This window comes from Aureobasidium pullulans (assembly GCF_000721785.1).
Source record: "Aureobasidium pullulans EXF-150 unplaced genomic scaffold scaffold_3, whole genome shotgun sequence".
NCBI classification, from domain to species: Eukaryota; Fungi; Ascomycota; class Dothideomycetes; order Dothideales; family Saccotheciaceae; genus Aureobasidium; species Aureobasidium pullulans.
The window spans coordinates 611,199-635,708 of record NW_021941023.1 but is presented as its reverse complement, the minus strand read 5'-3'; the positions used below and the strand labels follow the sequence as shown (position 1 = coordinate 635,708).

Genomic DNA, 24,510 nt, shown 5'->3' with positions numbered 1-24,510 from the left:
GGACGCTGTTTTGGCCACCCCCACTCTTGTCCACCAGCAAAGGAATCTGTGCATTCATTCTCACCAGCTAGCATACCATGAAACAGCACGAAAGTCTTTGTGGAAACAACGAATTGCTCAGAGAAACTTGAGCGTTGATGAGATGTAATTACCAAATCACAAACGCCGCGTTCATCCATCTTCTCAAAGCTCGACGCGCTTCTCTCGGCGAGCAAGCTTCATCCACATATCGGTGTGGAGGGCGAAGAAATATGTCTTGACTGACCACGGACGTTCCTTATCCACCAGCTCAAAGTCGAACTTTTGGACCATCTGTGCTACAAACTTGTACAGCTCAATCTACAGAAGTTAGCATCCAAGACAACAGAAGAACAAACACTCGAGGATTGACTTACCATCGCAAGATCTCTGCCAGGACAAGATCGTGGTCCTGTACCTCCGAAGTTGAACAAGGCGTTCTCCAGATACCTCCCTCTTGCTTCATCACCCAGCCATCGGTCTGGCTTGAAGACATCAACATCTTGTCCAAAGATTGCAGTATCTCTGTTTTGCGCAAGACTGCACATGCCTACGATCGTTCCTGGTGGAATGAAGTGACCATCAACCGAGAGGCCACCGTCGGGGACGATTCGGTACAGCTGAGCAGGTACTGAGGAGTACATCCTCAAAGACTCTCTGACGACAGCTTTCAGGTATGGCAGTTGTTGCGTCTGTCTGAACGAGATCGATTCGCTGGAATCTAGTGCATCAATCTCCTTTTGCAGTTTCGCAACGACTGCAGGATTTATGCTGAGATAATACAGGACTGAGCGCATCGCAATACCTACTGTATCTGCTCCAGCGCCACTGTGTGCTACAGTAAGTACACATACTTCTAGAGAGACGAGCCAGAGACTACTCACATGGTTGCAGTGGCACCATCAACAACCTGGAGACGGGTCGGTGGTTTGCCTTCAGAATCTCTATAGGCAAGAAAGTGATCAATCATGTCCGGTTGAACTCCGCTACGATCACTCTCCTCATGCTGTCGGACCTTCATGGACGACCACTCGAAGAACTTCGAAAGTGGATTCTTGATGCCGAGGAGACGTGTCAAAGGATTCTCAATCCAGAAAAGCTGACCCCAAACATGACCCAGAACCGTGGAGACCATAAGAAACTTGATCAGTATACCCTGGACGTTCATGTCGCCGGCACCAGCGATTGAGCCGAGAGGTTCTCCATAACAAAGCTGGCCGATAACGTCCCAAGTCAAGGTATCCGTCCAGTGACACATGTCGACGATCGCACCTTCCGAGGCAGGTTTATCGAGTTGCTGCCAGAGCTTATCAAAGCAATCCTGCATGGAGCTTTCCAGTCGCAGCAGAGCAGTCATCTTGAAGGCAGGAGCCATTCTCCGTCGGATGTCGGCAGAGATCTGAGGATCTTGCGTGGCGAGTTGGTTCGGAGCTGCTTGTGGGCTTTGGAATGCACTATACCAGTTACTTTTCAGAGCAGGTGTACCATGGCCGTAGAGAGTTTTCATAGCCGACTCGTCCACGACCGAGAGCTCGTTTGGTGCCAGTCTGACTACCCTGCCATATTTCCGGTGAAGGTCTAGGATCAGATCATGCCAATCACCGATCGCATAATGATAGAGACGCCATAGACCTGTTATAGAAGCCAGTCGAGGACCTGGGAACTGAGCTAGAGGGTGGAAGAAGGCGTTGTAGCACAAAAGTAGGACACCAGCACCAGAAAGTGATAATAATCCTGCTATCCAGTAGTTCTCAGCAATCAGCGACATCGTTGCTAATTTACAGTCAGGAGAATGAAAGCATTAGAAATGCGTTGAGTCTTATTCATCAACGTTGCCTTAGGATCCCGCCAAGGTGTGGTCCTCAATCCTGCAGATCCCCCATATTGGTACGCAGTCAGCTTCATATTGCTGACCCGCATTGTGCTGCATCGGCTTGATCCTTCGCGCATATGCCGACCCTAGTTCATCTATAAAGCTTTTGCTTTCGAAAGTCCTCGTTTGGAGAAACGCGGGTTGGCTTCAAACCTTCGACTCTGTCGTAATGACAGCAGCGGCACCTACATCGCTGCCACTCGATTCTCCATCTTGATCTGAATCGTCGCCCTTCTCTCCATCATCCACTGTCAGATCCCACTTTCCAAACACCACCATCAATGTTGGCGGAATGGTGAATATCCACAGGGCAAAGGCGATAATCATCTGGTTGCGGTTCGACACGCTCGACGCACCAATACCATATGCGATTGCAGAACCGATCGACTCCCAGGATCGCATAATACCAGTCATTCGAGAGACTTCCCCGTTCTTTTGTGTGCCCTTCTTCGCGCCCAACAGCCAGTAGATGTACGTCTGCATGGCTTCGTAGAAGAACTTGAACAGGATGTAAACGGCAAATGCGGAGTTGAAAAATCCGCCACCACCCAAGTCGAGATCTGGTGCTGTCGAGCGATTGGAGATGTCGACTTCGACGACGGCATTCCAGATCCAGGCTGCGGTTACGACGATGGCAATGCCTAGGTAAATAGCTCGAGATTTGATGGTCGCAGTCAGCTTCAAATCTAGGAGCGCGCCGGTAAGAAGATTGGCTGTCAAGCCGACGACTGCGCTGAGGAACGAAGCCAGAGCTCTTGAGCGGACCGTAAAGTTGTCTATACACTTGTCAGCAAGGTTTGTAATCTGATGGCATATAGGTAAGTCTCATACTGGTCAAGTAATTTCCTTGATAGGTCGTGCCAAACTGCCCTGCCAGGAAGATCGGATAGAGCAACACGAGGTAAGGAGTTCTCAACAGTTTCCAGATGCCACGAGCCTCGATAGCAACGTTCGTCTTTCGCAAATACGGTACTGCTGTTCCATCACTCCTGATCACATCTCTAGGTTGCGACAAGAGTAGAGCGAATGGAGCACCAAGAGAGGAGATAGCAATGAGGCCTTGATAGGTTTTGTAGCTGACCTTGCCAGTATGAGCCGTGTTGACGTTGATGGCCAGAGAGATAGCACCACCAACAAGTGGCCCAAGCTGGCGAATGCCCATCCAGATGCCGACATACCTGTGTTGACGTATCAGTCATGCGACAATGTTGTCAGACGATCATGCGATAACTCACTTTCCTCTCTTAGCTTCCTCGGGGTATCCTACGGCTATAGCAGCCTCGCTAGCCCACAACAGAGAGGCACCCACGCCACACAAGCCAGCACCCAGAAGCAGGAACCATTCGTTTCCAAATCGGTTGTTGCAGTAAAGGCCAGCAGCATAAGGTGTATAAAATGCAGCTCCGAGTACCAGTGTCCACTTCGGAGTTATGTAATTTGAGACGCCTCCGCAGAGGGCGCATCCTATTGACATTAATCCGTATGTTAAGGCGTTTGCAGCATTGTTCAATGTTGCCTGTAATTTAGGTAAGCATGTCGTGCTGAGCGGGTATATCTATCCTCGAACTTACACTGGCATTACCACCAGCTCCAAGGTTGTTCAAAGCTGTCCAGATACCAGGTTCACAAAAGCCGACCAGACCAACGATGATGATCTGGAAAAGACATGACCGGTAGAAGGCTGTAAGCTTATTCAAAGCCATTGGATGATTGTTTGCTGGAGATATGAGTGCCGCCTTTTTGGGCCTGCAGCACATGCTTTATAGTTGACTTCGCCATGCTTAGGTCTTAATCTTATCATGGTTATGGAGCAAATTTTGTATCGTTGAAAGCACGACATTTTCGAGGACGAATCAAGCACAGCTGGTTAACCAAATCCTGGTCGCAACTTCCCTTGAGCCTGCAGAGCATTGGGCCAAGTCGATCAACAAGAGCACGCAACGCCCCACGCAGATGGTGCTTTGAGCTCGGGCCAGCAGTGATCCTTCCTAGCAATGTCAACGATGTGTTCCGGATAGACTCATCTTTTCACGTATCGCGATTCGAGCCAGAAAGGAAGTAGTCAATGGTGGCATAGACGTGATTTTCAAGTATGAACAATGTTTGATTTCTTAGCTGTCTCAACCACGTAAGACTACCTGTTTACAGACTGGTGAGTGATCGTTCTTCATTATCGTTCCGAGTGTTATACATAATCAACCACAAAAGCTGATTGTAGATTTTCCATGTCGTTTTCCTTCTAGAAGCTGTTGACAAGTGTGACGCCTGTTGTGTAGATCATCATGGCGATACCGATCACCATGAACACAATGTCTCCGGCCTTAGCAAGGCGTGACTCGGCGACACCCTTGTAATGCAGAAGCGGTGGGTAGATGTATACCAATGGCACACAAGCGAAAGAACCGATCAAGGCCACGAATCTGTCGAGGTTGCCAGCACCTGCGATGGCGATCGCAATACAGACGCCAGTCAAAAATGTTCTGAAAGCGTTCTTCTTCCACTTGGTAAGCTGATCCTTCTTTCCGGACAAGTGACCGAACATCTTTCCTTCGATGATACGCATGGCAGGGAAGAGCTGCACCGGGTTTCCGAAGAGCACGGCCATTGAGTACAAGAACTGAACGGCGTTGACGAGCTTGCTGTCCTGAGGGAAATTCGAGATAATCTCGATCTGTGTGTCGTCTCCAAAAGTAGCGTAACACAGAGCGCCAACCGAGGTGAAGATGACTGTGATGATGAGCATGATCACAGCCAAGAGCCACTCAAAGTTCTGAGGCTTCTTCATCGAAGACTGAATAGGCAGGATGAGACCAATGCCTTCAAATGTGAAGATGGCCGATCCAATTGTCAGTGTGAATTGGTTGGGGTTGAAGAGTTGAACAGTAGGGTGAATACCCTCTTTTGCGAGGGTAGCGATGTCAAAGTAGTAAATATAGCCAAGACCGATCATAATGAACACGTCAGCCAGCAATGCGACAGGACCGAGCTTTGAGATGTTGCGAATGAAAGACAGGGGAACCAGGACGACAAGCTGCATAGCGATCAAGGCGCGGACCGATACAGGCATACCGCCCTTGACGACAGCTGCGAGGAACGAATGAAGGTTCTCGGCGACGAAGACAACACCTGCGCAGACGAACCCGATCTGTGAGATTGTGACCGAGGCAAGAATGAGAGATCTCATCTTCTCTCCAGCGATGGCCTTACCAAGGTCACCGTAACCACCGCCATACTGGTTGCGGCACTTGAGTAGCAAGTGGAAAGCAAGCATGGAAACGGCCGAGATGGAGACCAGAGTCAAAGAAGAGAAGAGGATACCGCCGTTGTTAAAGGCCTTGGGAAGAAACATGATACCGGTACCGATGAAAGCCTTCAGAAGCGTGAAGAAAGATTTGACCATGCCAGCATCTCCCTTGGGTGCTGCCCTTGACGACTTGCGGCGGCCAAGAAGAGGTCTTCTCTCGGTTGGAGGTGCTTCTTCCTCGTCCTCTTCCTCCTCAATGGCTTCGTCGTCAGATTCGTTGAGATCTTCACCAGCGAAACTTCCGTAAAGATTCAAAAACTCGACAAAATTCCTGGTGACAGGCATCGTCGCACTGCTGAAAGCATGCTGTCTCTGCATGTACTGACGACGGAATGCTCCAGGTGCACGAGCTTGAGAAGCTGTCAATTCCGAGTCCCAGCTTTCTCTGCGAACACGAGGAGCGGAGAATGTCGCAGCCCTTTGGTGCAGTGTTTGACGAGGTTGAGCATTGAGCTTGAATATATCTCTGTGGATGTCTCCTCCCTGGAGATTGAGGGAAGACTCGACTCCAGAATCATTGTTGCCAGTAGCCTCGCCGAATTCGGCAGTATAGCCTGAGGGAAGATGTTCGGAGACGACCTGAGCCTGCTGCTCCTCCTCCTGGATTTCCTGTTGCTCTTCGGACATGGCGAAGAAAATTGGGTGAAAGAATGTTCAAGAAGAGAATGTTCACAAGTATCGCATCCTTCAAGCTCGAGCGGTGAGTTTGAAGACTTCCAACGCTGTCTCAAACAAAATTGCCCCTAAATGACGTACCGATGAGAAGCCACCCGATATCACGTGCTGGTGCGCCAAAGCCAAAACAAAACTTGCTGGGACCGGCGCTTGCACCAGCGAGGGACCCGACCACGACCAACCCGGCACGTCGCACCTTCTCGTCGCGTTCACAGTGACATCTTTGCTCGTATCTTCGCAGCCATCACTATGATTGGATTCTGGTGTACTCAGGGAGTACCAAAACAACAATTAGAGTGTTTGAGTCGCGCTCTCAAGAGCAATCATTACATGCAGAAAGACCGGATCTGAAAACTATAGCGACGCCGGGATCCCGACTGACACAGGTCATCTTCGCTTTGTCCACGGCTCGGCGACAGCATGCTATATCGCTGCCCGCAGCGCTTCACTAAATGGCTTTTTGTATGGCATGGGCGTTTGTTTGTCGCCATTCCTTTCACAGGCACGACTCGCTTGGTTCTCATGACCTACATCCTTCCAATAGTCGGATGGTCCCCGACCCTAACTCTAGTTGGCACAACGGATGCTGAGTTACAAAGAGCTTTGAGTGCTCCAAGTATTCTCACAAGAAGGTAAGTAGATAGCTGTATTGACGCTTGTTGGCTAATTTTTGTTTGACCTCATGGGTTTGTGCGCAGTGCTCCTGAACTACACAGCCATATTGATCATTGTTCCTCTAGGCTGAACTTTCCTCGTCGGACGTCTTCTCAAGTAAATTTTCTGCAATCGGCCAAATCACATTCATTCAGTCCAACACCTAAGCACAAGCTATGGGTGTTAGGTTCGGCGTGTGAGATCGCGACAATGCGCCCATTGGTACGCTGCCTGCCGACTTGAATATGAGCCAATACAACGCTCGATAGTATTATCAACCAAGCCACCAGTATATCGCCGTCTCCAGCACGTTTACTATCCGACTTCCACTTGCCAATGACTCTGCTTCTCTTTCGGACCCCTACATGACTGGAGAACAAGCTTTGCAGAACGGCATCATTATAATTCGGGCTGCAAAAGTGCACGATCTTTTTGGCCATTGGAAATATGCCCAACGGAGGCTAGTCAAGTATCCTCTCTCGGTGCCAAAGGGCTCTGAGACCGTGTGGCAGCCATATCCCCTCACTATTCAAGACAGAAATGCTGTTGTCACTCTGTTTCACAGTAGGTACGCTCAAAAGCTGGGTCACTGTTGAGAAACAACTCACATTTCTTTCACTTCTCCTGAATCGTACAAAATAGAACATGCTTCATTCAGACACTCTTTAAGAGTCAAACACAAAACTACACTACGCAGAACAGTGGTCAAGAGAACATGCCAGACATCTTATGCTTCACTGTGAAACTCTCATACATCGCGGGTGACTGAATGATGGAGGTGCTCGGGCTTGAGTGAACGGATGAAACCGAGCTCGTCGGATACATAGAACATTCCGGACTCGAGCTGCGTTCGCGTTCGAACTGCAAATTTCGCTAACCTTTGATCTTTAGCCATCTGACTTCCATCCACTTCTTCCCCAACGCACGACCAACTTCATTCGAATCCGACAAGCTCGTCGAATTCAACTTGTGCTCCGTTCGCATTCGAGTTGTAAATTCCACCAACCCTTGATCCTTGACCATCCAACTCCCATCCAAATTTCTTTTCTTCAACGCACGAGCGAGCAACTTCACTCGAATTCGACAAGCTCGTCGAATCTACAGAACGTTCCGGACTCGAGCTGCATTCGCATTCGAACTGAACTGAACTTCACCAACTTCTGGTCCGAGAAGCTCGTCGAATCCACAGAACGTTCCGGACTCGAGCTGCGTTCGCGTTCGAACTAAACTTCACTGATCCTCGATCCTTGACCATCTAACTTGCATCCACTTTCTGTTCCCTAACACACAACCAACATCACCCGAATCCGACAAAGACATACCTTCCTCGATCATGTCTTCCACCACTGCCTCCATCCTGGAGAACACCAAGCCCCACAACATCACCGCTTGGAGTTACGATATCTCAGTAAGTTAACATCACTCGCCCCTGTTTTGACGCCTCGGGTCTTCGACCGTCATGATTCATGCTCGTCCCGGGCATCTTAGAGCCCTCTTTCGGAAAGTTGCGTCCATGCACGACTCTTCGAAAGATCTTGTATTCCATCTCAGAAGTTCCGGCTATCTCGAGCACATTAGACCTCTTTGTCAGAGGTTGCGTTCACGCATGGCTCTTCAGTACCACCGTCGCCCCTGTCTTGACGCCTCGGGTCCTCGACCGTCACGATTCCTGCTCGTCTCGAGCATCTCGGAGCTCTCGGAGCTCTATTGAGAAGTTGCGTTCATGCACGGTTCTTCGAGAGACCTTGAACTCCACCTCAGAAGTTCCGTCCATCTCGAGCACATTATACCTCTCTTCAGAATTTGCGTTCACGCATGGCTTTTCAAGAGGTGTCGTGTACCACCTTCGCCCCTGTTCTGACGCCTCGGGTCCTCGACCGTCACGACTCCTGCTCGTCTCGAGCATCAGAGCTCTATTGAGAAGTTGCGTTGATGCACGGTTTCTCTAGAGTATACCGACTATGTCAACCACGACTCTGATCCTCAATCGTCACTGTTTCTGCTCGTCTCGAGCATCTCAGAGCTCTGTTGAGGAGTTGCGTTCAAGCACGATTTTTCGAGAGATCTTTGTGTCCCATCTATATCAACACGACTGGGATCCTCGACCGAAAAAAGGCCCTCACATCTAGCATCCTGGACATCTCTTGAGAACTTCTGTTCCTACACGGCTTTTCATGAGGTTGCGAACATTCTAGGCCTTTCTAAAAACTCACCTTCATACACGACTGAGAGCTATTGTCACTTTGTCTGTTCACTTTGCTAACTATCTCAACCTCAGATCCAGATGCTCGAGGATGATATCTCCAAGCTGAAGAAGAACCCAACTCAAAACAACCTTGAGCATATCTTCAAGAAGGAGACTTCTATCACTGAGAAGAAGATCGCCCTCGAGAAGCATTGTCGCCAGTTCGGCATCACTTACAAGAAGTTCGGCACTGAGGAAAGTGAGATCAAGCTTGAGTCTACCAACGGCGAGAAAGCTGAGACTAAGACCGAGACTGCCAATGGCGAGGTAAGTGCGGTGATGACTTCCCTTCTCAATCCATACTGACAAATAAATCAGGCCGGTGTCATGACTAAGGACGAGGCCAAACACACTCCCGTCTCTTCTGCCGAGGTCCCTGTTCCTCTTGTTCAGGTCAACAAGATGGAAACCGACAGCAGTGTCCCTCCTATCGACGCTGCCACTGATGCAGCTAACGCCGCTGCTCTTGACGAGATCATGTTCCCTCCTATTACTGGAATGCTCAATGGCATCTACTCTCCTCAGCCTCATCAAAGCGGTATGTCCGCTCAGGCCCTCCTCAACAGCGACTTCTCATTCACCCGTGCTGTCGATGCTGAGGTCGACGACCCCTTCATTGCTTCTCCCGGCAATGACACCTCCACCGGATTCTTCCCTTCCTCACCCTCTTCCAACATCAACCAATTCCCCTCCTTTGGCGGCTTTGGAGGCGGCGGTACTGTCGGTCAGATCAACGACGGCCACTTTCCCGTTGAGAACTACACAACCGCTGGCATGAACATGACCACTGAAGAGTTCATTGCCCAAGACCTTGCCCGTCAGGAAGCTCTGGCCGCATCCGGCAAGATCGCTCACAATGGTGTCGCCCACAGCGATATCCAAGACTTCGGCGCTTCTGCCGGACCCGTCAAGGAACCTGACTTCAAGGCCGACGACGATGACGAGGACATGACCTTCGATGCTCCTGTCATTGAGCACACTAAGGTCGTCATTCCTGGCATGGAGAATGACGATTTCTGAAAAACGACAGTCGGGGAGGAAACCTTTCTGATGGAAGGACGAGGCGTAGATACGTTGTAACATAGACCGACGGTTTCTAGACATGGAATCAAGGCATGAAGCCTGGGATGGGAGATCTTTATGCTACTATACTTCTCCTTATGTGTGTCATTTCTCTCGTGCTCTTGTGTGTGTCTTGTGAGATGTATTGAAGTGTGATCGTACTGCTTGTTTGCAGGAATGCAAGTCAGTATCGTGTGCTCACATTGAGCATTCTGACAGATGAGCTGTTTGATCAGGATTTCACTCATAACGACCGTAATTCGTGATCTGTGTGTACGAAACCGGCACAACCTGCTCTAGTATAGAATAGAAGTCCATCAATTACAGAAGCCAAAGTATTTGATCAGTGGTGGGCGCAATAATGTCGTCGTTCATCGGAAAATGATCGTCAGAGGGATGACCCTGCCCAAAGCACCTCGATCGCGCCTTCCACAAGACCGTCAGATCTGTCTTTCATCACCTCAGTCTGCAAGAAATGATCACCAGGATTGCTGCAGCTTCATCCGAGGACGTCGAATAAACGAATTTCGCATATGCATCATGAATCTATGTACCTTCCGTCGTAACACTCATCAACAAGCCTCCAAACACCTAGATTTCACCCACGAAACCGACCTCCACCAACTTCTCCACTGGAACATCAAGCTGCGCGACCTTTGCTCTGGTGTTCTCTCTGACGAAAAGAAAGGCCCCGAGCAACGTCTTCTTCACCCATCCGGTCATCTCGTATACCCTCAATTGCTGCTTGCCAACAAGATACAGCGTTTGTGTTTTGAACGCATTGTCCAGCGCCAGCAGACGATGAGAAGTAACCAGCGCGGTAGCACCAGAGGTCGAAGATTCCGGTCCATCAGCGGCGAAAGTAGTAACGGTCGCAGTATCAGCATCCAACTCTCCATCGCCAACGGTGTGCAGCGCCCTACTCATCACAGTCTCCGGCACCGTCGCTTTCGGCCTGCTGACCACAGTTCCCCTGACAATAGCCATGCGTACTTGCTCATAGACCAATTTGCCCAAGTCAGGAGTCACCACTCTGTCAACGTAGCCATAGCGTATAGTCATACGATACACATTAGGCAAAGGCGTACGAGCGATAGTGTAGCGATCTTCCTCATGAACATGAGGTTCAGATAACGCGCGCAAGTGCAGGAAAACCACAACTTGCATCTGCGCTTCGAATTTCGTGATGAAGTGTTCATACACCTGAGGGACATGGATGTCGGTGCCAGATTTGTCGAAGAAGATGCCCATGCCTTTTGTTTCTGTCAGTTCGCCACCGCCGTGTCGCCAGGAGAGATGGAATGATTTCTTGGCTGACATGTCGTGGGATGTTGCGGTGGAGGAAGCAAGGTTATTGGATGAATATACTACTAATTCAGAGAGTTGGGCTTGGGTCTTGGCTTCGGTAGTCCATTGTTTTTCTTTACCGTAGCGCCAGAGGCTGAAGAAGGAGGCGAGGAGCATGGCGAGAAGGAGGGTGAACCATGCGCCGTCTGGAACTTTCGTGAGGGCGGAGGAGAGGTAGAGGCCGTCGAGGGTGACGAGGGGCAGCCAGATGGCGAAGACGAGGAAGGGATTCGTTTTCCAGACGATAAGTGCGACGAGGGTTACAAGGTTCGTGGTGATGAAAGTGACGAGGATGACGCAGACACCGTAGGCATGTCCGAGTTTGGTAGTCTGTAAACATGTTAGCTATTCGTGGTATTTGGAACAGTTCTCCACTGGGCTACTTACGTTGCTGTAGACGGCAGTAACGATCACAGTGCCGACCATCATGATCCAGTTGGCCAGAGGTATATACACCTGCCCATGGAATTTGGTGCTAGTATAAGTCGCCTTGATCTGCGGAAAATAGGAAGAATGCATGAGCTGAATGAGCAATTGGAAGGTACTGGTGATGAGAGCTTGAGAAGCGACAATGGCGGCGAGAATCGAAAGGACAAGCGAAGGGTAAAACATGCCAGGAGGCACAGTCTCGAAGAAGGGATTGGCATATGCTGATGGGGTGCGAGAGATATATGCTGCTTGGCCGATGTATGCCAGAAGAAGACAGGGGAAGGTAAGGCAGAGCCATGATATCTGGACAGCACTATTGAAAGTCAGATATGAGGCTTCAGGTGGACTGGACATTGAAGCTTACCGTTTGCTGAAGGCACCGAGATCAGCAAATAATGCCTCGACACCCGTGAAGCAGAGCAAGATGCCACCGAGTGACTGCCATCCCTCCTCCTTCAGACGCATGAAGTAGAGGCCGGCATAGTAGGGGGAGAAAGCCTTCAAGACTGTCCAGTCGTGCATGACGAGATTCTTCCGTGTTTGTTAGAAGGCTTGCAGTCATAGACGATGAATGAGCAGAACTTACATAGATACCGAAAGACATGTTGAACAGCAACCAAAGAATGACGATAGGAGCAAAGCAACTGGCCAACTTCTGAATGCCGAGTGGTTGCAAAACAAACAGCAAGACGAGAATTGCACAACTGACACCGATAATTGTCGGGCTACCAATGCTGTCGTCGACTACCTTCAAGCCTTGGATAGCTCCAAGCACCGATTGTGCGGGTGTAAGAATACCGTCTGCGATGATCAGACTGACACCGAAGACGGCCAGGATCTTCAATATCGCGTGTGCAACCTTGCTCTTCTCAAGCCAAGCTCTGATGCTACGACTTTGTCTATTGAGCTCGGCATTGGGGTATCTTTCCATCTTGATAGCGTGATATGTTCGTGGGTCTCTTTTCATGATATCGCTCTGTACAAGGGATTAGGTCATATTATCGGTCTCTCCTTGCTCGGAATGAACCTACAAAGCGTGATAACAAAGTATCTGGTATCGGTGTTAGTAATTGAACAGTACATAGAGAGAAAAGCTGTAGCTTACATATGGCAAATGTGCCTCCTTCTCCTTCATCGTCGGCGGCTAGGACGATTAGAACATACTTGATGGTAACTATCAGGGTCAAAGACCAGATGATGAGTGACAATGCACCAAGAAGGTCGTCTCTCGAAGGCTCAGAGCTGAATGTAGATGAGTAGACATAGAGCGGACTGGTTCCGATATCACCGTAAATCACTCCAGTGGACTGGTAGGCGAGACTGAGGAAGACATGTCAGTAAAGATACACCACGTGCATGCGAAGCAATATTTACTAGAGTAGAGTCCATCCTTTGAACGTCTATGCGGGTCAGTAAGGCTTGCGACTATAAAGCTACGAGACCGTGACAGTCACGAACCTGTTTCTTCTTGTAATCGCGCTCTTCCAAACCATATGGCTCGTCCGACCAGACCGATTCGATATCGGCCTCCTTCTCAGCGATAGACTTCTTGCGCGAACTCATGGACGATTCTTTCGTCCGTTCTCTTTGCAGAGTCTTGTCGTCGAAATGTACGTGACCGTTCTCACTCATTTGGCAGCGGGGTTCGAGGCAGGAAGGTGTCACAAAACAAAGAGGGGCAAAACGACAACAAAGGGAATGTGGAATGCAGCTCAACCACCTACTTAAGCTGAAGAGAGGCTTCAGACCCGCCATCTGCCATGACGGTAAATTATCGAGTCGGACTAGATGACCAGCACGTGGGACGCACAGCAAGATTACCGAGTAGGCAGTACGAGGCGGCTGCAGCACCATGGTTCCATGATAGTGGTAGTAGGAAAATCACGCAGTGGTTGTGAGTGGTGGTGGCAGTGCGACATGTTCGCGGGGGGAGACGGTAGGTGGCATATAAATCGCGCACGATACAGACGTTCGTCCGGGTTGGATGGAAGGATGTCTATGAGCAAAGCGTTTTACAAAGAGAAGACTTACGGATAGTTATCGGCGGGGCATAGAAGCACATGTCAGCCGCGGCCGGTGAAAGGTCCATAACGATGTGTCGAATCGAGCGGTGTACATGGATGAGGCAGGTCAGCATTGCTGCGCGTGTGCAGATGTTAGAGGGGTGAAGGCTTCGGAAGCACGCGCTGTCGATCGTCAAAGGGTCCAAACACGATTTGTACCTGGACGTTTGAGAGACTCTTCAACTGCCAGACCAGGTACCTTTAGGACTACGCTCTCGCGTCGAAGTGAAGCCTTTTAACAAGATACGAGATGGTATGTATGTTCAAGGAGAAGGAGAGCTGCTTTCAGCTTTGTACGAATGTGCGGAGAAGGGGCCCAATCAGGGGTCGGCTGTGACTTGAAGCTTTGGCGGTTGCACTACATTGCGACGGTTTAACGGAGACTGACAGCACAGCAACCACCATCGTGCTCCTCTTCCTTTTGTAATCGAAGAGTCTGTCGCCTACCATCATCACCAATCCAGCCACGGAATTCTTTCCCTTTGTCATTTCTATAGCGACTCAACTAAGCCCTATCCATCCGTGCACCTGATCATGCCTTCACAACGCCGAGTCAAGGTCTTTGCCCTGTTGGCAGCTCTGGCCGTCCTCAGTTTCATCTACCTGTCTTCAGCGGGCTCATCTACGCGATCGAGCGCTTTCTACACAAGCACATCATCCGCACTCAACGCGAAGCACCAGGAAGCTCTTGACCTGGAGAATCACCAAAAGATCCAAGAAGTCCACGAAGCCGCCGAGAAGCAGAAGGAAGCCGCCAACATCCGCGACCCCGATCTTGCTGCCGTACCCGGTCAGAAGGTCGGAAAGGACCAGAAGCCATTCGCTGTTGACGTCGAGAAGGCTGCTGAGAAAGCCCAAGAGGTTGCCGATACCGTCAAGGAGGGCGCCAAAGACGCCGTCCATGGAATCGTCGATGCCGGCGAGAAGAGCGTTGCCGGAAGAAAGATAATCAAGGGAGAGAAGGGATTGAAGGACGACGGTGTGGCCAAGGTTGGAAACACGGGAGCAAAGCCTACACAAGCCGCAGATGCCGATGATGAGTCCGAAGAGGAACACAAGGTCGAGACTGAATTGAATGCCATCCTGAAGAAGAGCCCGAGTACGTATATGGAGGCCAGGTCATTTACAAATACACTAACACATACACACAGTCATCATCTTCTCCAAGAGTTACTGCCCGTACTCGAAGAAGGCAAAGGCTATTCTGCTTGAGCAATACAACATTGTCCCTGCTCCCTACGTGGAGGAGCTCGACCTGCACCCTCTGGGCCCTCAACTGCAAGCCGCACTCTTGAAGACGACCGGCAGACGCACAGTCCCTAATGTTTTGATCAACGGCAAGAGCATTGGAGGAGGCGACGATATCGCAAGCCTCCACGAGGATGACAAGTTGGTTGCACAAATCAAGGAGTTGGGAGGCAAGCGCATCATGGAGGTGACAAAGGCACCCCCAAAGGCCGCCGTCAACTTCAGAAGCTAAATTGACCCTACCTGACCTTGAGAAATCAAGGTAGAAAATACGTTCTTTTGTTTATTTAATGTCACTTGACAACCTTTCGTATTTCAGCATGGGAGGCACAACATTCAGCGATATCACCAGAATAAGGATTTGGAAAGAGGAAGGGTATCAGTTTCTGCTTTTGACGACCGTGTACAGAATGTTACATCAGGCGCAAAGCGAATGTCTGCTGCTGTGGATCGAACGGGTATTGGGTGTTTATGGGGCGTAGTTTCGGTATCGAACAAAATACGAAATAATTCAAAGCACTGCTGGGCGCTCGAGTTGGCGGGTATAGAGACGTTCAGTGAACAGAACAAGGAGTCTTTCTTTTTGAAGTCGTTAATGAATTTTTGGTCCGCGAAAATTTTGCCCATTTTCATTGAAGCGCTACGCAGCCCGTACAGCAAAGTGCCCTGATCCGTCATTCGCCAAAGTTGATGAAACAAGTTGTCGCTTACTCCTCGACGATGTTGCCGCGCTCCGAGACGTAGAGACCGTCCAAGAACTGTAGTATGTGTTAGCCAGGGGTATTCCAGATGATGCGATGCGACAGCCGTCGGGGGCGCGCGGGGAGGCATGCGCACCTTTCTGATATCCTTGTTGCGGACTCTGCAGATCTGCTGGATGTCGGCAGCGCTCTGGGAGACCTTCTCGAGGTCGTTACCGGTGAGCTGCAGCTCGTCCTTGACGTTCTTGGAAGCCTCGACCTCGACACCGTCGGCCATAACGACACGGCGAACGAGCTTCTCGCCCAAGAAGTTTCTGATCTCAACCTCCATGCGGCCAGTCTCGTTGTTCTTCTCGAGGTTGACGTTGATGGGGAAATGGGCGTAGACGTAGCGCATCTTGTACTTGTAGCCCTTGGTGACACCAACGATCATGTTGTAGATGATGGTGCGGACGGTGCGGAGAGCGGCGACGTTCTTGCGGGCACCGTGGTGCATCTCGATGTCGATGATGTTCTTCTCGGGGTGCGAGAAGCAGACAGCCAAGTGCTGGAGCGACTTCTGGAGAACGCCACGGGGGCCGGTGACGGTGACATGTCTGGTCTTGATCTCGACCTTGACTGCGTGGGAGTCAGTCCAAAGCGCTCTTTTCTGTATGTCCTCCTCGGTCTCTGTCTCGGCAGACAGCAGACGGGTGTTGCGCAAACGTACCACCGTCGGGGATGGTGAGAGTCTCCTTCGAGTGAATGTACTTCATTTTGGCGAAATAACTGGATTGACGGGGTGTCGAAGGGAAGTTGTCGTCGTCGCTGGTCGTCGCTGCCGGATTGGAGGTCGCGGTTGCAAAATTCAGTCAAAAGCCCAAGCGAGCTGTGTGGGCTTGGCGGTAAGTGGTCCGAGCGCCGCCATCACTTTTACTCTCTTCGGACTGGACACCTTGAGCACAATACACATGTTGCACCGATCATGGTCATGGGAAATATTGCAAAGACAGACTTTCGGTGAAGGGCTTGTAGTCATCACGAAATGTGGTATTCAAGTGGTGAGAATAGGTATCGATAATATCTAGCAAGTGATGCTCCCGGTCTCTTGCACACTCATATCGTATGGAACAGGGAATTGATCACTTCTATGGTTAAAGTGATGTGAATTTTAAGGCATGGTAGTCTTGCTGCGAAGTTGTTCGAGGAACGCCTCCATTCAAGCTGTTATTCGCTCACGTCGGATGACTGTTCTGGTGGCTGGGGAGGTCGGTGTTGCTCGACGCGCCAAGGCGTCTCCTATATAACCTGCCCTGACTCCGCTTCGCGACTTCCCTCTTTCCTTCTCACGCCTGTCGGACCGTCTCGACTGTGTGTAGTGACAGCGGGTTTCGACCCATATCATCGCACGTCTTGACCGGAACGCAGGCGTCAGTCTCATCACGCGGGTGGCTCGGTAAGCGTGTTCTGCCCGACCCCGCGTGTGAAGTCGTCGATGAAGAGTATCGCCAGACACCACCGTCTTCGCGCGAGAAATCTCGACAAGAATGATCGCAACTTCACTGTTGCTCAGGATCGTTGTTTTGGTTATGCGCGACTCCGACTCGGGGAAGAACGGTGACCTTTGGATGCTCGACATCTTCTTGGAGGACCTTTGCGGACCACTCGAAGTCGTTGGCCAGCCTTGCCCGTTCCACTTCCTTCCGACTGGAGACGTCCAGTTCGCTTACGAGTCGTTGAGTCCCATCCGAACAGCACAAAGGATTGGCTTTACGCCTACAAAGGATTGGCATTACTGCCTTCGGAGGAGCTCGTTTTTAATGAGTTCGCACCTTGCTAGGGAAACTGTGCCGAGACTGCGAACCGACTTAAAACAAACTCCTCCGTACAACGGATTGGCTTTACTGCCTACAAAGATCGTCGGATAGTGGATTGCAAGTCGGCCACTTGCCGATCTGCTTCCGACAAGAAGCCCAGAGGACACGGGCAGCTTGCCGCCAGCAACCATCAGATGAGCTGTCTCACCCACTTCGCATCTGGGAGCTGTACGCGGCCGAGTGCCCTGTCCTCGAAGATGTCTCAGAATCGAGGTTACGACCTCCTGAATCAAAGAATCGAGTGGTTATGCTGAGCTGCTTGCTCTCGCGAAGGCCCCGCCCTTCGACACCACGAGAGCTTGCGGAAGGCCCATGGCACTCCAAGAATCGAAGATGCTGATCCTGCCGGCGACAAGGCTCTGATGCAGCGTCGACAGCACGTGTATACTGCTGTCCGCTTCCCTCCAGAATGCTAGTTGTGGTAGAGGCTCTTCAAGAATTTCTCAAGAATCTTTCACAAGAATCTCCCTGAACCAGCACGCAAACCCGGCGTCGACTCCTCGAGGGTCCGCGGTAGTGTTGATGAGACCAGCAGCTGACTCACAGTGTCTTCACTGCATACCAGTCGAGCAAGCAAGTCGAACAGGAGTCAACCTGTCTAAAAAATCACTTCAGCGATTTGCTCACACCTTTACGTTGGTGCTGAAGATAAGTACGCCAGTCGAGCGGAAACCAAGATGAGCAAGCTATTCATGAACCGATGTTGTTCTATTCATATGTGCCATACACAGTCAACCAAGCTATTTATCTTTCCCATCAAGATCCGTGCATGTGCCTGTGACGTGTAATGCTGTTTCCGTATGCTCTCCGCCTTCTGACCAAAAGTTGCTTTTGAATAACGAGGCCTCATGTCTTTCTGCTTACAAGATGGCCGACAAGAAAGCATGGAACTTGTGATGTTCATGGCAAAGCTCGTCCAAAGCCGGAGCTTCACCTGCAAGGGAGCCTCATCGATGTCGACGTCGAGTCCGAGTCGACCTTGGCGGGTGAAGCCGCCATGATTTAAAGCGATTGTTTTCATGTCAGTTTGCTTGAAACATTCCGAAAGTCAACAATGACATAAGACACATTCGTTTACAGCATCCTAATGGCAAACAAGAAGGGCGCAAACGCGCAGAATGGCCAGCAAAATACCGCGGCAGGCGCATCTTCAGCATCTTCTTTGATCATATGCCGCAATAAGTGAGTAGGTGCTATCTTCTCTGCCACTTTGTTTCCCGCGCGTCCTTCTACCCTGGCTCTTGGGACGCATATAACTGACATACAACCCATAGACACTGGCGATACATATCATCCTTCCACGGTCCATGGTTGCAACTACCACCCGAGATTCTGGATTCACTCGCTCACCAGAATTATACACAACCGCTCCCTCGGTTGATTGACCCTGCCGTCTTCTACGATGTAGTCAAAATTCGACGCGCAGTCGACGAAGCAACAGAAGATGCGGTACGCGCCTCGAACGGAATGTCGACGACGGCCATGAACAGTTCGCTCAACTATCTGGATCCATTTGGACAAGGAGGGCCACAAGCGCCGAAGATGAGCAAGGAACGCATATACAAGATACGGCAGAAGGCTGCGCGATTGCTAGCGAAGGCATACTCCCTGGATGAGGTCGCAGCAAGTGTTGCGACAATGCAATCCACAACTTCTCTAGAAGAAGTCGCATTACATGTTCTAAGGCGCGACCAGACGGACACCGAGGCCAAATACGTTCACTTCTTCCACGAGAAGATTCCTTCAAGGATGATGGAACAGTATACTCCACTTGAACCACTCGACGATGTCATCTTGAATTCACCCTGGGAGCTACAGGGTGCTCCATTGCGTACCCGCGCTCTTGTTCAGATTTTCAAAGGCCAATACGAAGGAGCTGCCAGCGATCTGACTCTAGGCCTCAGGATAGCCCAGGAGCTCAAGAAACTACACAAGCCCGGAACTGACCAGTTGGTCGTGGCCAAGCACTTCAAAGAAGAGCAAGACCGATGGAACAGGAGTGGTAGAGACTGGAGACAGGTACCACAATTGAAAGAAGAAGACCAGCCAAGTAGCTTGGAGCAACAGATGCTGTTCAATCGCGCCGGTGTCTATCTCAGCATAGCGTGTGAGAACGTCCATGCTGCTTTGGATGGTCTCGAAAAATCACGGCTCAAAAGTGAGCAAGGAGAGTCAATTCCCATGTCGGCGCAAGAAAAAGAGGCTCACCAGGTGAGACTGGATGCGCGAAAGAAAGTCAAGACCAACGCCAAAAGGGCCCTAAAGGACTATCTTGCCTTCCTCGGTTACTTTGATTACACACCTGGCCTGCCTGTGGAGATCATCGAGGAGATTACTCGTAGAATCAATGAGTTGGCGAACGGTAATAAACAGACAACGATACAGCGCAATCGCTTGCTAGAATGGAACAGCCATTCATCATCAGGAAGGAGTAGTCCGACGGTGGACTCTATATCATCACACCGATCAACACAAAACTCGGATTCTGGCTTGGATTGGGATGCAAATGGATGGCCCAGAATCCCTCATCGAAAGATTTATCCTTCCTCGGCTCTGTTTGCCGAGAAGCCGCTACCAGATCTTCCTGTATTTCCTTCTGCAGAACACTCGTCGCAAAGCGAGGGCTCAATGCCAATCAGCACCCGCGAAGCCATCACATATCATCCTCTTCTTACTGACGGGCTGCACTCCTTGTTACTAGCGCATGCTTTGATTCAAACCTCACCGACCGAACTTCTACGACACGCCCACAATGCTGCCCGTCTTGCTCGCCTCGCAGATGGCTATCCCATCTTTCAAGCTGCCCGTTCACCCGCACGAGCTGACTGGATCGAGGTCTTGCGACGCGCAAACAACTGGATTGGCTTGTCACAACCTTGGCAGAAGCTCTGTCAATCGGCTCCTCTCACGCCTCAGTCGGAGCCAGATGCCACAGCAGGTGCGCAAAACGGAAGTGCATCTGCAGGTGCCATGACCGTGAAGAACACTGTCTCCGAAAGCGAAGAACAAAAACGTGAGCGTAGAAAGCAAGAGGCGATCATTGATGCTCTAGGAGACGAGCGCGTCGTCGACGAAGAGAGCTTTCAGAAAGCCGTCCGTGCTCGCGAACGTAGAGCGATTGAGGATGAAGAGGGTTTAAGTGGACCATTGTATGACGGACACGGTAATCGCGCCCCTGCGGCCAAACGCTGGGCACAAGATGACGGCAAGGAATACCCCATCTCAACCGAAAGAGCTGAGGCAATCTGCCGCTGGATCAAGGAGGCACCACTGAGCATGGGCGTGAAGAAGAAGCGTCCAGTCAAGAAGAAGAAGGTGCCTGCCACGAACGGCGCGAGTGCGGCCACAGAAGGACTGAAGAACATGCATGTCCATGAATCCTCGGAACAAGTTGACTGATTAAGCATCACCGATCCATGACCACGCCTACGGGCAAGATCGGTCACTATCATAATGTTGCAGTAGATGTCTCCTTACGATAACGAAAAAACACAAATGTAATTCCAAGACCTAGACCACGGTCGCTGACATCTTGTCTACGCAAAGAAGCATATTTTTCCCGTTCCTCCCTATTTGTCCGGCGCGTATCGCAAATTAGCCTATCAGCTTGCGGTCACCACATCCAGTGAGCTCGACTGCTTGAGACAGGAGGAAGGTGTTGTCATCCAGCCCGTTACCATATGGTGGATTCACACAGCAATCTTTCTATCAATTTACTCCTTGTACTGGATGCCGTACTTCACTTGTATCTGATAGATAGGCCTACTACTGCTTTGGTGCCTCCCTCATAGACATGTCAAAGGATGGGGTGATTCACTCAGGAGGACGATTCTGTCGTCCAATTTACGTTGAGGACATAGCTGATAGCCAAGCAAGACCGAGAGCAGGAAGACATGCCAGCCAAGGACTCGGCTCTCTAGCAAACGCGAGTCGTCGTGATCAAGACTCGCCTTCATTCATTGGCGGAGCTTGAGCAAAGATGCCAAATCCGTGAAGTACCCAAGTACTAACGACGTCCTTTGGTACACCTTTGAACCATGGAATCGATTTTCTCCATGGCCAACTCAGCTTTTCCAAAACATCATGAGGTGGAAGAATGAAAGAATCTGTTCGCTTGGTGAATTGATTGATCCGCACATGCAATCCTTCTCGAAGAGTGGACCCATCGAGGGGCCCCGTGGAGAGAGCGAGGGCTTGTGCGGTGGGGGGACTTTCTCGACGTCTGGACTTCTGAGACCTCTCTTTTTTTTTATTGCAAGCATCGGTGCACCCACCCACCTTCTACCATGCCCTAATCGAATGAATGCAGTCTGGGAAGCTCCACGTGAGGTCGAGTCTCTGACAACAATAAACAGATGCCGCACGTGAGATCGCCTTGAAACAAAGCTCGCCTTTTTTCCTTCAAAGCCTCGGCCGCAAGAAGCCGGCGCGAAAGCCACCAGAACTCAAATGTTTGTCCTTCCACGAAACAACATCTTTGCAACCACATCTTGAACCAAAAACTTCATGGCAAGAAGAAAGCAACGAAATCAAGAGGCTTCGTAATCTCGTCATGCTGCACTCCAGATTCAATAGCGCGTTCCGGCGCGACCGGCTGGTACTGGATGCACAGCGGCGAGGCTCTAGTGCACATGAGCCCTGGTCGAAACGGAGACGCCACTGATTGGCGGAACAATCCAATTCCATGTGATATATTTTCCGTGAGGGACAAGCGAGAAACGACATCCAGGTGGAGACTGAGCAGGACAGGCCTGGGGTCCCCAGATGGGCAGAACTTTGACTACCAGAAAGAGCATGGTCTACCAACGACCCCATATCATGGTCTGTGCCGGCCTGGAGTGGCGTGGGGGAGGAAGATACGGGGGGATATTGTTCCATTTCGTGAGGAGAGATTGGATCTGCAATATTTAACAAGGCCTGCCCTCCTTCTGTGTATCTCTTTCTTTGTACATCTAAGGATCAATCTCGCCGAGCACTACGACCCTATCACGGGCCTTCTGCGACCACGACCTTTCCTTGGACAACACCTCAATCGTTCCACACAGGCTCAACTCTGCCTACTACTCGCTGCCTTCGTTCCATAGTCTTTCCCTGTCGTTCAAGAAAGACCACCGCAATCATGGGCAAGTTTAGCATGAGCAAGACTCGTGCCTACAACTGGTACATCTCGCTTGTAGCAGCATCATGCATGGTTCTCTACGGTTATGATGCATCCGTCTTCAATGCTGTACAGGGATCCAAGCACTGGGTCGCTTACTTTGACAAGCCCGTATGTTGTCCCTGATTTACGCAAGAGATGTCTAAGACTGACCTCCAAACAGAGTCTCCAAACCATTGGTGCCATCAACACTGCTTACACTGTCGGAGCTATCGTCGCTGGTTGGTTCATGGGTGGACCCATTGCTGATTACTTCGGTCGTCGTGTTGGTATGGCTTCCGGTGCCACCCTCGTTATCATCGCCACATTCATCCAGACCTTCACACCTCGTCACAACCTAGCATGCTACATCGTCGGTCGTGTCGTTGTCGGTCTCGGACAAGGTCTTGCTCTGACTGCCGGACCCATCTACATTGGAGAACTCGCTCCCTCGGAGATTCGTGGAAAGATCATGTCTTTCTGGCAGATGTTCTACAGTGTCGGTTCCTTCATCGCCTACTGGGTCAACTTTGCTTGCTCGAAGCACAGAGCCGAACTTGGCGAGTGGGACTGGAGAATGGTCACCATCTTCCAACTCCTCATGCCCGTCCTCATCCTGTCTCAAGTCTTCTTCATCCCCGAGACCCCTAGATGGTACCTCCAGCACGGTGACGACGGCACCAAGGCCAAGCAATCCTTGATGAAGGTCCGCGACACCGAGCAAGAAGTCGACGATGAAATTCTCATGATCAAGGAAGCCCTCGAGTTCGAAAAGGAAGCCATCTCCAGCTCATACTCTGCCCTCTGGAAGGACCCTTCAGTCCGCAAGCGTCTGCTTCTCGCATTCGTCCTCAACGCCGGTCAACAGATTACAGGTCAAGGCACACTCAACACCTACAGCACAATCATCTACAAAAAGGTCTTCGCCAGCGACTCCACCATCGCCCTCATCAACGCCCTCAACGCCACCTTCGCCATCTTCTTCACCATGAACGCCACCTGGACCGTCGACCGCTTCGGCAGAAAATTCCTCCTCATCATCGGTGCCCTGGGCATGGCAATGTGCATGGTCATCGTCGCAGCCGTGGTGACAGAAACACCCGGCGGCAACACAAAATCCGAGCCCGTGGGTATCGCCGTGGTCTTCCTACTCTTCCTCTTCGCCTTCTTCTACAAGCCTTCATGGGGCGCCACGGTCTGGATCTGGACGGCGGAGATTTTCTCCATGAACGTCCGCGCTCAAGCTGTCGGTATGGCTTCACAGACGCAGAATGTTGCCAACCTTATCGTCCAACAGTTCTTCCCCACTTTCTTGAACAACTGCGGTTTCTACGCTTTCTACATGTTTGCCGGAATCAACTTGTTGCTTGCGGTGTTTGTCTGGTTCTGCATTCCCGAGACCAAGAACGTTACGTTGGAAGAGATTGACACTCTGTTCGGTGGTCAGAACCACGTGGAGAAGGGTGGAGACATGATGGGTGTCATCGATGCCAGACACGCCGAGGGAGAGAAATTCGGAGTCGAGCACATTGATGAGATCAGAGAAGACAGAAGATGATTGTGATGTATATATTGGTTGTTTATGATGGACATGATGGTTTTTTTTGCTTTGATATCCCAGAGTGTTTGATACTGTCAAGCATCGCACAATATGATTGTGCTATTTTCTACTTTCCTCGGCTTGCTCCTGCCTTTCTATACTTGCTTGAAGTGATGTGCTCAACATATGCAAGTCATAAGCCGTAGGTCAGGTTTGGCGAGCATCTTAGGAAGGAGCTTGCGAGCATTCATCCGGAATAATACCCGATCGTGCCTACCTTACCACCGCAGCTTGACTGTCACCAATCATTAGAGTAGCATCTGCCACTCAGATCCAAGCTAAAGTCCACCATCTTTGG

At 50.6% G+C, this 24,510-nt stretch overlaps 13 protein-coding genes across 13 annotated transcripts; 7 read left to right on the top strand and 6 right to left on the bottom strand.

The window, feature by feature from the left end:
* Positions 1–183: 183 nt before the first annotated feature.
* M438DRAFT_362485 (cytochrome P450) lies at positions 184–1,786 on the bottom strand (the record flags this gene model as incomplete). The annotated part of the gene is made up of 3 exons (XM_029907585.1): positions 184–339; positions 396–846; positions 903–1,786. The coding sequence occupies 3 exons, from the start codon at positions 1,784–1,786 to the stop codon at positions 184–186; spliced, it is 1,491 nt and encodes a 496-aa protein (XP_029763808.1).
* M438DRAFT_290347 (MFS general substrate transporter) lies at positions 1,769–3,594 on the bottom strand (the record flags this gene model as incomplete). The annotated part of the gene is made up of 4 exons (XM_029901709.1): positions 1,769–2,667; positions 2,723–3,069; positions 3,127–3,407; positions 3,463–3,594. The coding sequence occupies 4 exons, from the start codon at positions 3,592–3,594 to the stop codon at positions 2,039–2,041; spliced, it is 1,389 nt and encodes a 462-aa protein (XP_029763807.1). The 3' UTR covers positions 1,769–2,038.
* Positions 3,595–3,959: 365 nt separating this feature from the next.
* M438DRAFT_342760 (vacuolar amino acid transporter 3) lies at positions 3,960–5,894 on the bottom strand. The gene has a single exon (XM_029904837.1). The coding sequence runs from the start codon at positions 5,820–5,822 to the stop codon at positions 4,131–4,133; it is 1,692 nt and encodes a 563-aa protein (XP_029763806.1). The 5' UTR covers positions 5,823–5,894; the 3' UTR covers positions 3,960–4,130.
* A 173-nt stretch (positions 5,895–6,067) lies between these two features.
* M438DRAFT_342759 (uncharacterized protein) lies at positions 6,068–6,922 on the top strand. Its single transcript, XM_029904836.1, has one exon. The coding sequence runs from the start codon at positions 6,291–6,293 to the stop codon at positions 6,504–6,506; it is 216 nt and encodes a 71-aa protein (XP_029763805.1). The 5' UTR covers positions 6,068–6,290; the 3' UTR covers positions 6,507–6,922.
* Positions 6,923–7,857: 935 nt separating this feature from the next.
* Positions 7,858–9,901, top strand: M438DRAFT_362482 (uncharacterized protein; the record flags this gene model as incomplete). Its single annotated transcript, XM_029907584.1, has 3 exons — positions 7,858–7,932; positions 8,803–9,036; positions 9,088–9,901. 3 exons carry the CDS (start codon positions 7,858–7,860, stop codon positions 9,787–9,789), a joined length of 1,011 nt encoding a protein of 336 aa, XP_029763804.1. The 3' UTR covers positions 9,790–9,901.
* Positions 9,902–10,338: 437 nt separating this feature from the next.
* Positions 10,339–13,657, bottom strand: M438DRAFT_342758 (putative potassium transporter). The gene is made up of 8 exons (XM_029904835.1): positions 13,066–13,657; positions 12,982–13,007; positions 12,713–12,927; positions 12,639–12,658; positions 12,194–12,583; positions 11,972–12,138; positions 11,566–11,920; positions 10,339–11,508 (listed from the first exon to the last, which is right to left on the bottom strand). Exons 1-8 carry the CDS (start codon positions 13,237–13,239, stop codon positions 10,423–10,425), a joined length of 2,433 nt encoding a protein of 810 aa, XP_029763803.1. The 5' UTR covers positions 13,240–13,657; the 3' UTR covers positions 10,339–10,422.
* A 547-nt stretch (positions 13,658–14,204) lies between these two features.
* Positions 14,205–15,150, top strand: M438DRAFT_312362 (glutaredoxin; the record flags this gene model as incomplete). The annotated part of the gene is made up of 3 exons (XM_029902512.1): positions 14,205–14,468; positions 14,595–14,769; positions 14,822–15,150. The coding sequence occupies 3 exons, from the start codon at positions 14,205–14,207 to the stop codon at positions 15,148–15,150; spliced, it is 768 nt and encodes a 255-aa protein (XP_029763802.1).
* A 32-nt stretch (positions 15,151–15,182) lies between these two features.
* On the bottom strand, positions 15,183–15,848 carry M438DRAFT_128947 (uncharacterized protein). Its single transcript, XM_029898809.1, has 2 exons — positions 15,754–15,848; positions 15,183–15,676 (listed from the first exon to the last, which is right to left on the bottom strand). Exon 2 carries the CDS (start codon positions 15,594–15,596, stop codon positions 15,264–15,266), a length of 333 nt encoding a protein of 110 aa, XP_029763801.1. The 5' UTR covers positions 15,597–15,676; positions 15,754–15,848; the 3' UTR covers positions 15,183–15,263.
* M438DRAFT_371987 (ribosomal protein L6) lies at positions 15,626–16,374 on the bottom strand (the record flags this gene model as incomplete). Its single annotated transcript, XM_029908320.1, has 3 exons — positions 15,626–15,676; positions 15,756–16,237; positions 16,329–16,374. 3 exons carry the CDS (start codon positions 16,372–16,374, stop codon positions 15,626–15,628), a joined length of 579 nt encoding a protein of 192 aa, XP_029763800.1.
* A 590-nt stretch (positions 16,375–16,964) lies between these two features.
* Positions 16,965–17,860, top strand: M438DRAFT_342756 (uncharacterized protein). The gene has a single exon (XM_029904834.1). It carries the CDS (start codon positions 17,146–17,148, stop codon positions 17,524–17,526), a length of 381 nt encoding a protein of 126 aa, XP_029763799.1. The 5' UTR covers positions 16,965–17,145; the 3' UTR covers positions 17,527–17,860.
* Positions 17,861–18,562: 702 nt separating this feature from the next.
* On the top strand, positions 18,563–20,874 carry M438DRAFT_266757 (uncharacterized protein; the record flags this gene model as incomplete). The annotated part of the gene is made up of 2 exons (XM_029900135.1): positions 18,563–18,657; positions 18,750–20,874. The coding sequence occupies 2 exons, from the start codon at positions 18,563–18,565 to the stop codon at positions 20,872–20,874; spliced, it is 2,220 nt and encodes a 739-aa protein (XP_029763798.1).
* A 1,087-nt stretch (positions 20,875–21,961) lies between these two features.
* On the top strand, positions 21,962–22,608 carry M438DRAFT_128864 (uncharacterized protein). The gene has a single exon (XM_029898808.1). It carries the CDS (start codon positions 22,080–22,082, stop codon positions 22,557–22,559), a length of 480 nt encoding a protein of 159 aa, XP_029763797.1. The 5' UTR covers positions 21,962–22,079; the 3' UTR covers positions 22,560–22,608.
* Positions 22,609–22,650: 42 nt separating this feature from the next.
* Positions 22,651–24,259, top strand: M438DRAFT_342754 (general substrate transporter). Its single transcript, XM_029904833.1, has 2 exons — positions 22,651–22,744; positions 22,797–24,259. Exons 1-2 carry the CDS (start codon positions 22,664–22,666, stop codon positions 24,168–24,170), a joined length of 1,455 nt encoding a protein of 484 aa, XP_029763796.1. The 5' UTR covers positions 22,651–22,663; the 3' UTR covers positions 24,171–24,259.
* The last annotated feature ends 251 nt before the right edge of the window (positions 24,260–24,510 follow it).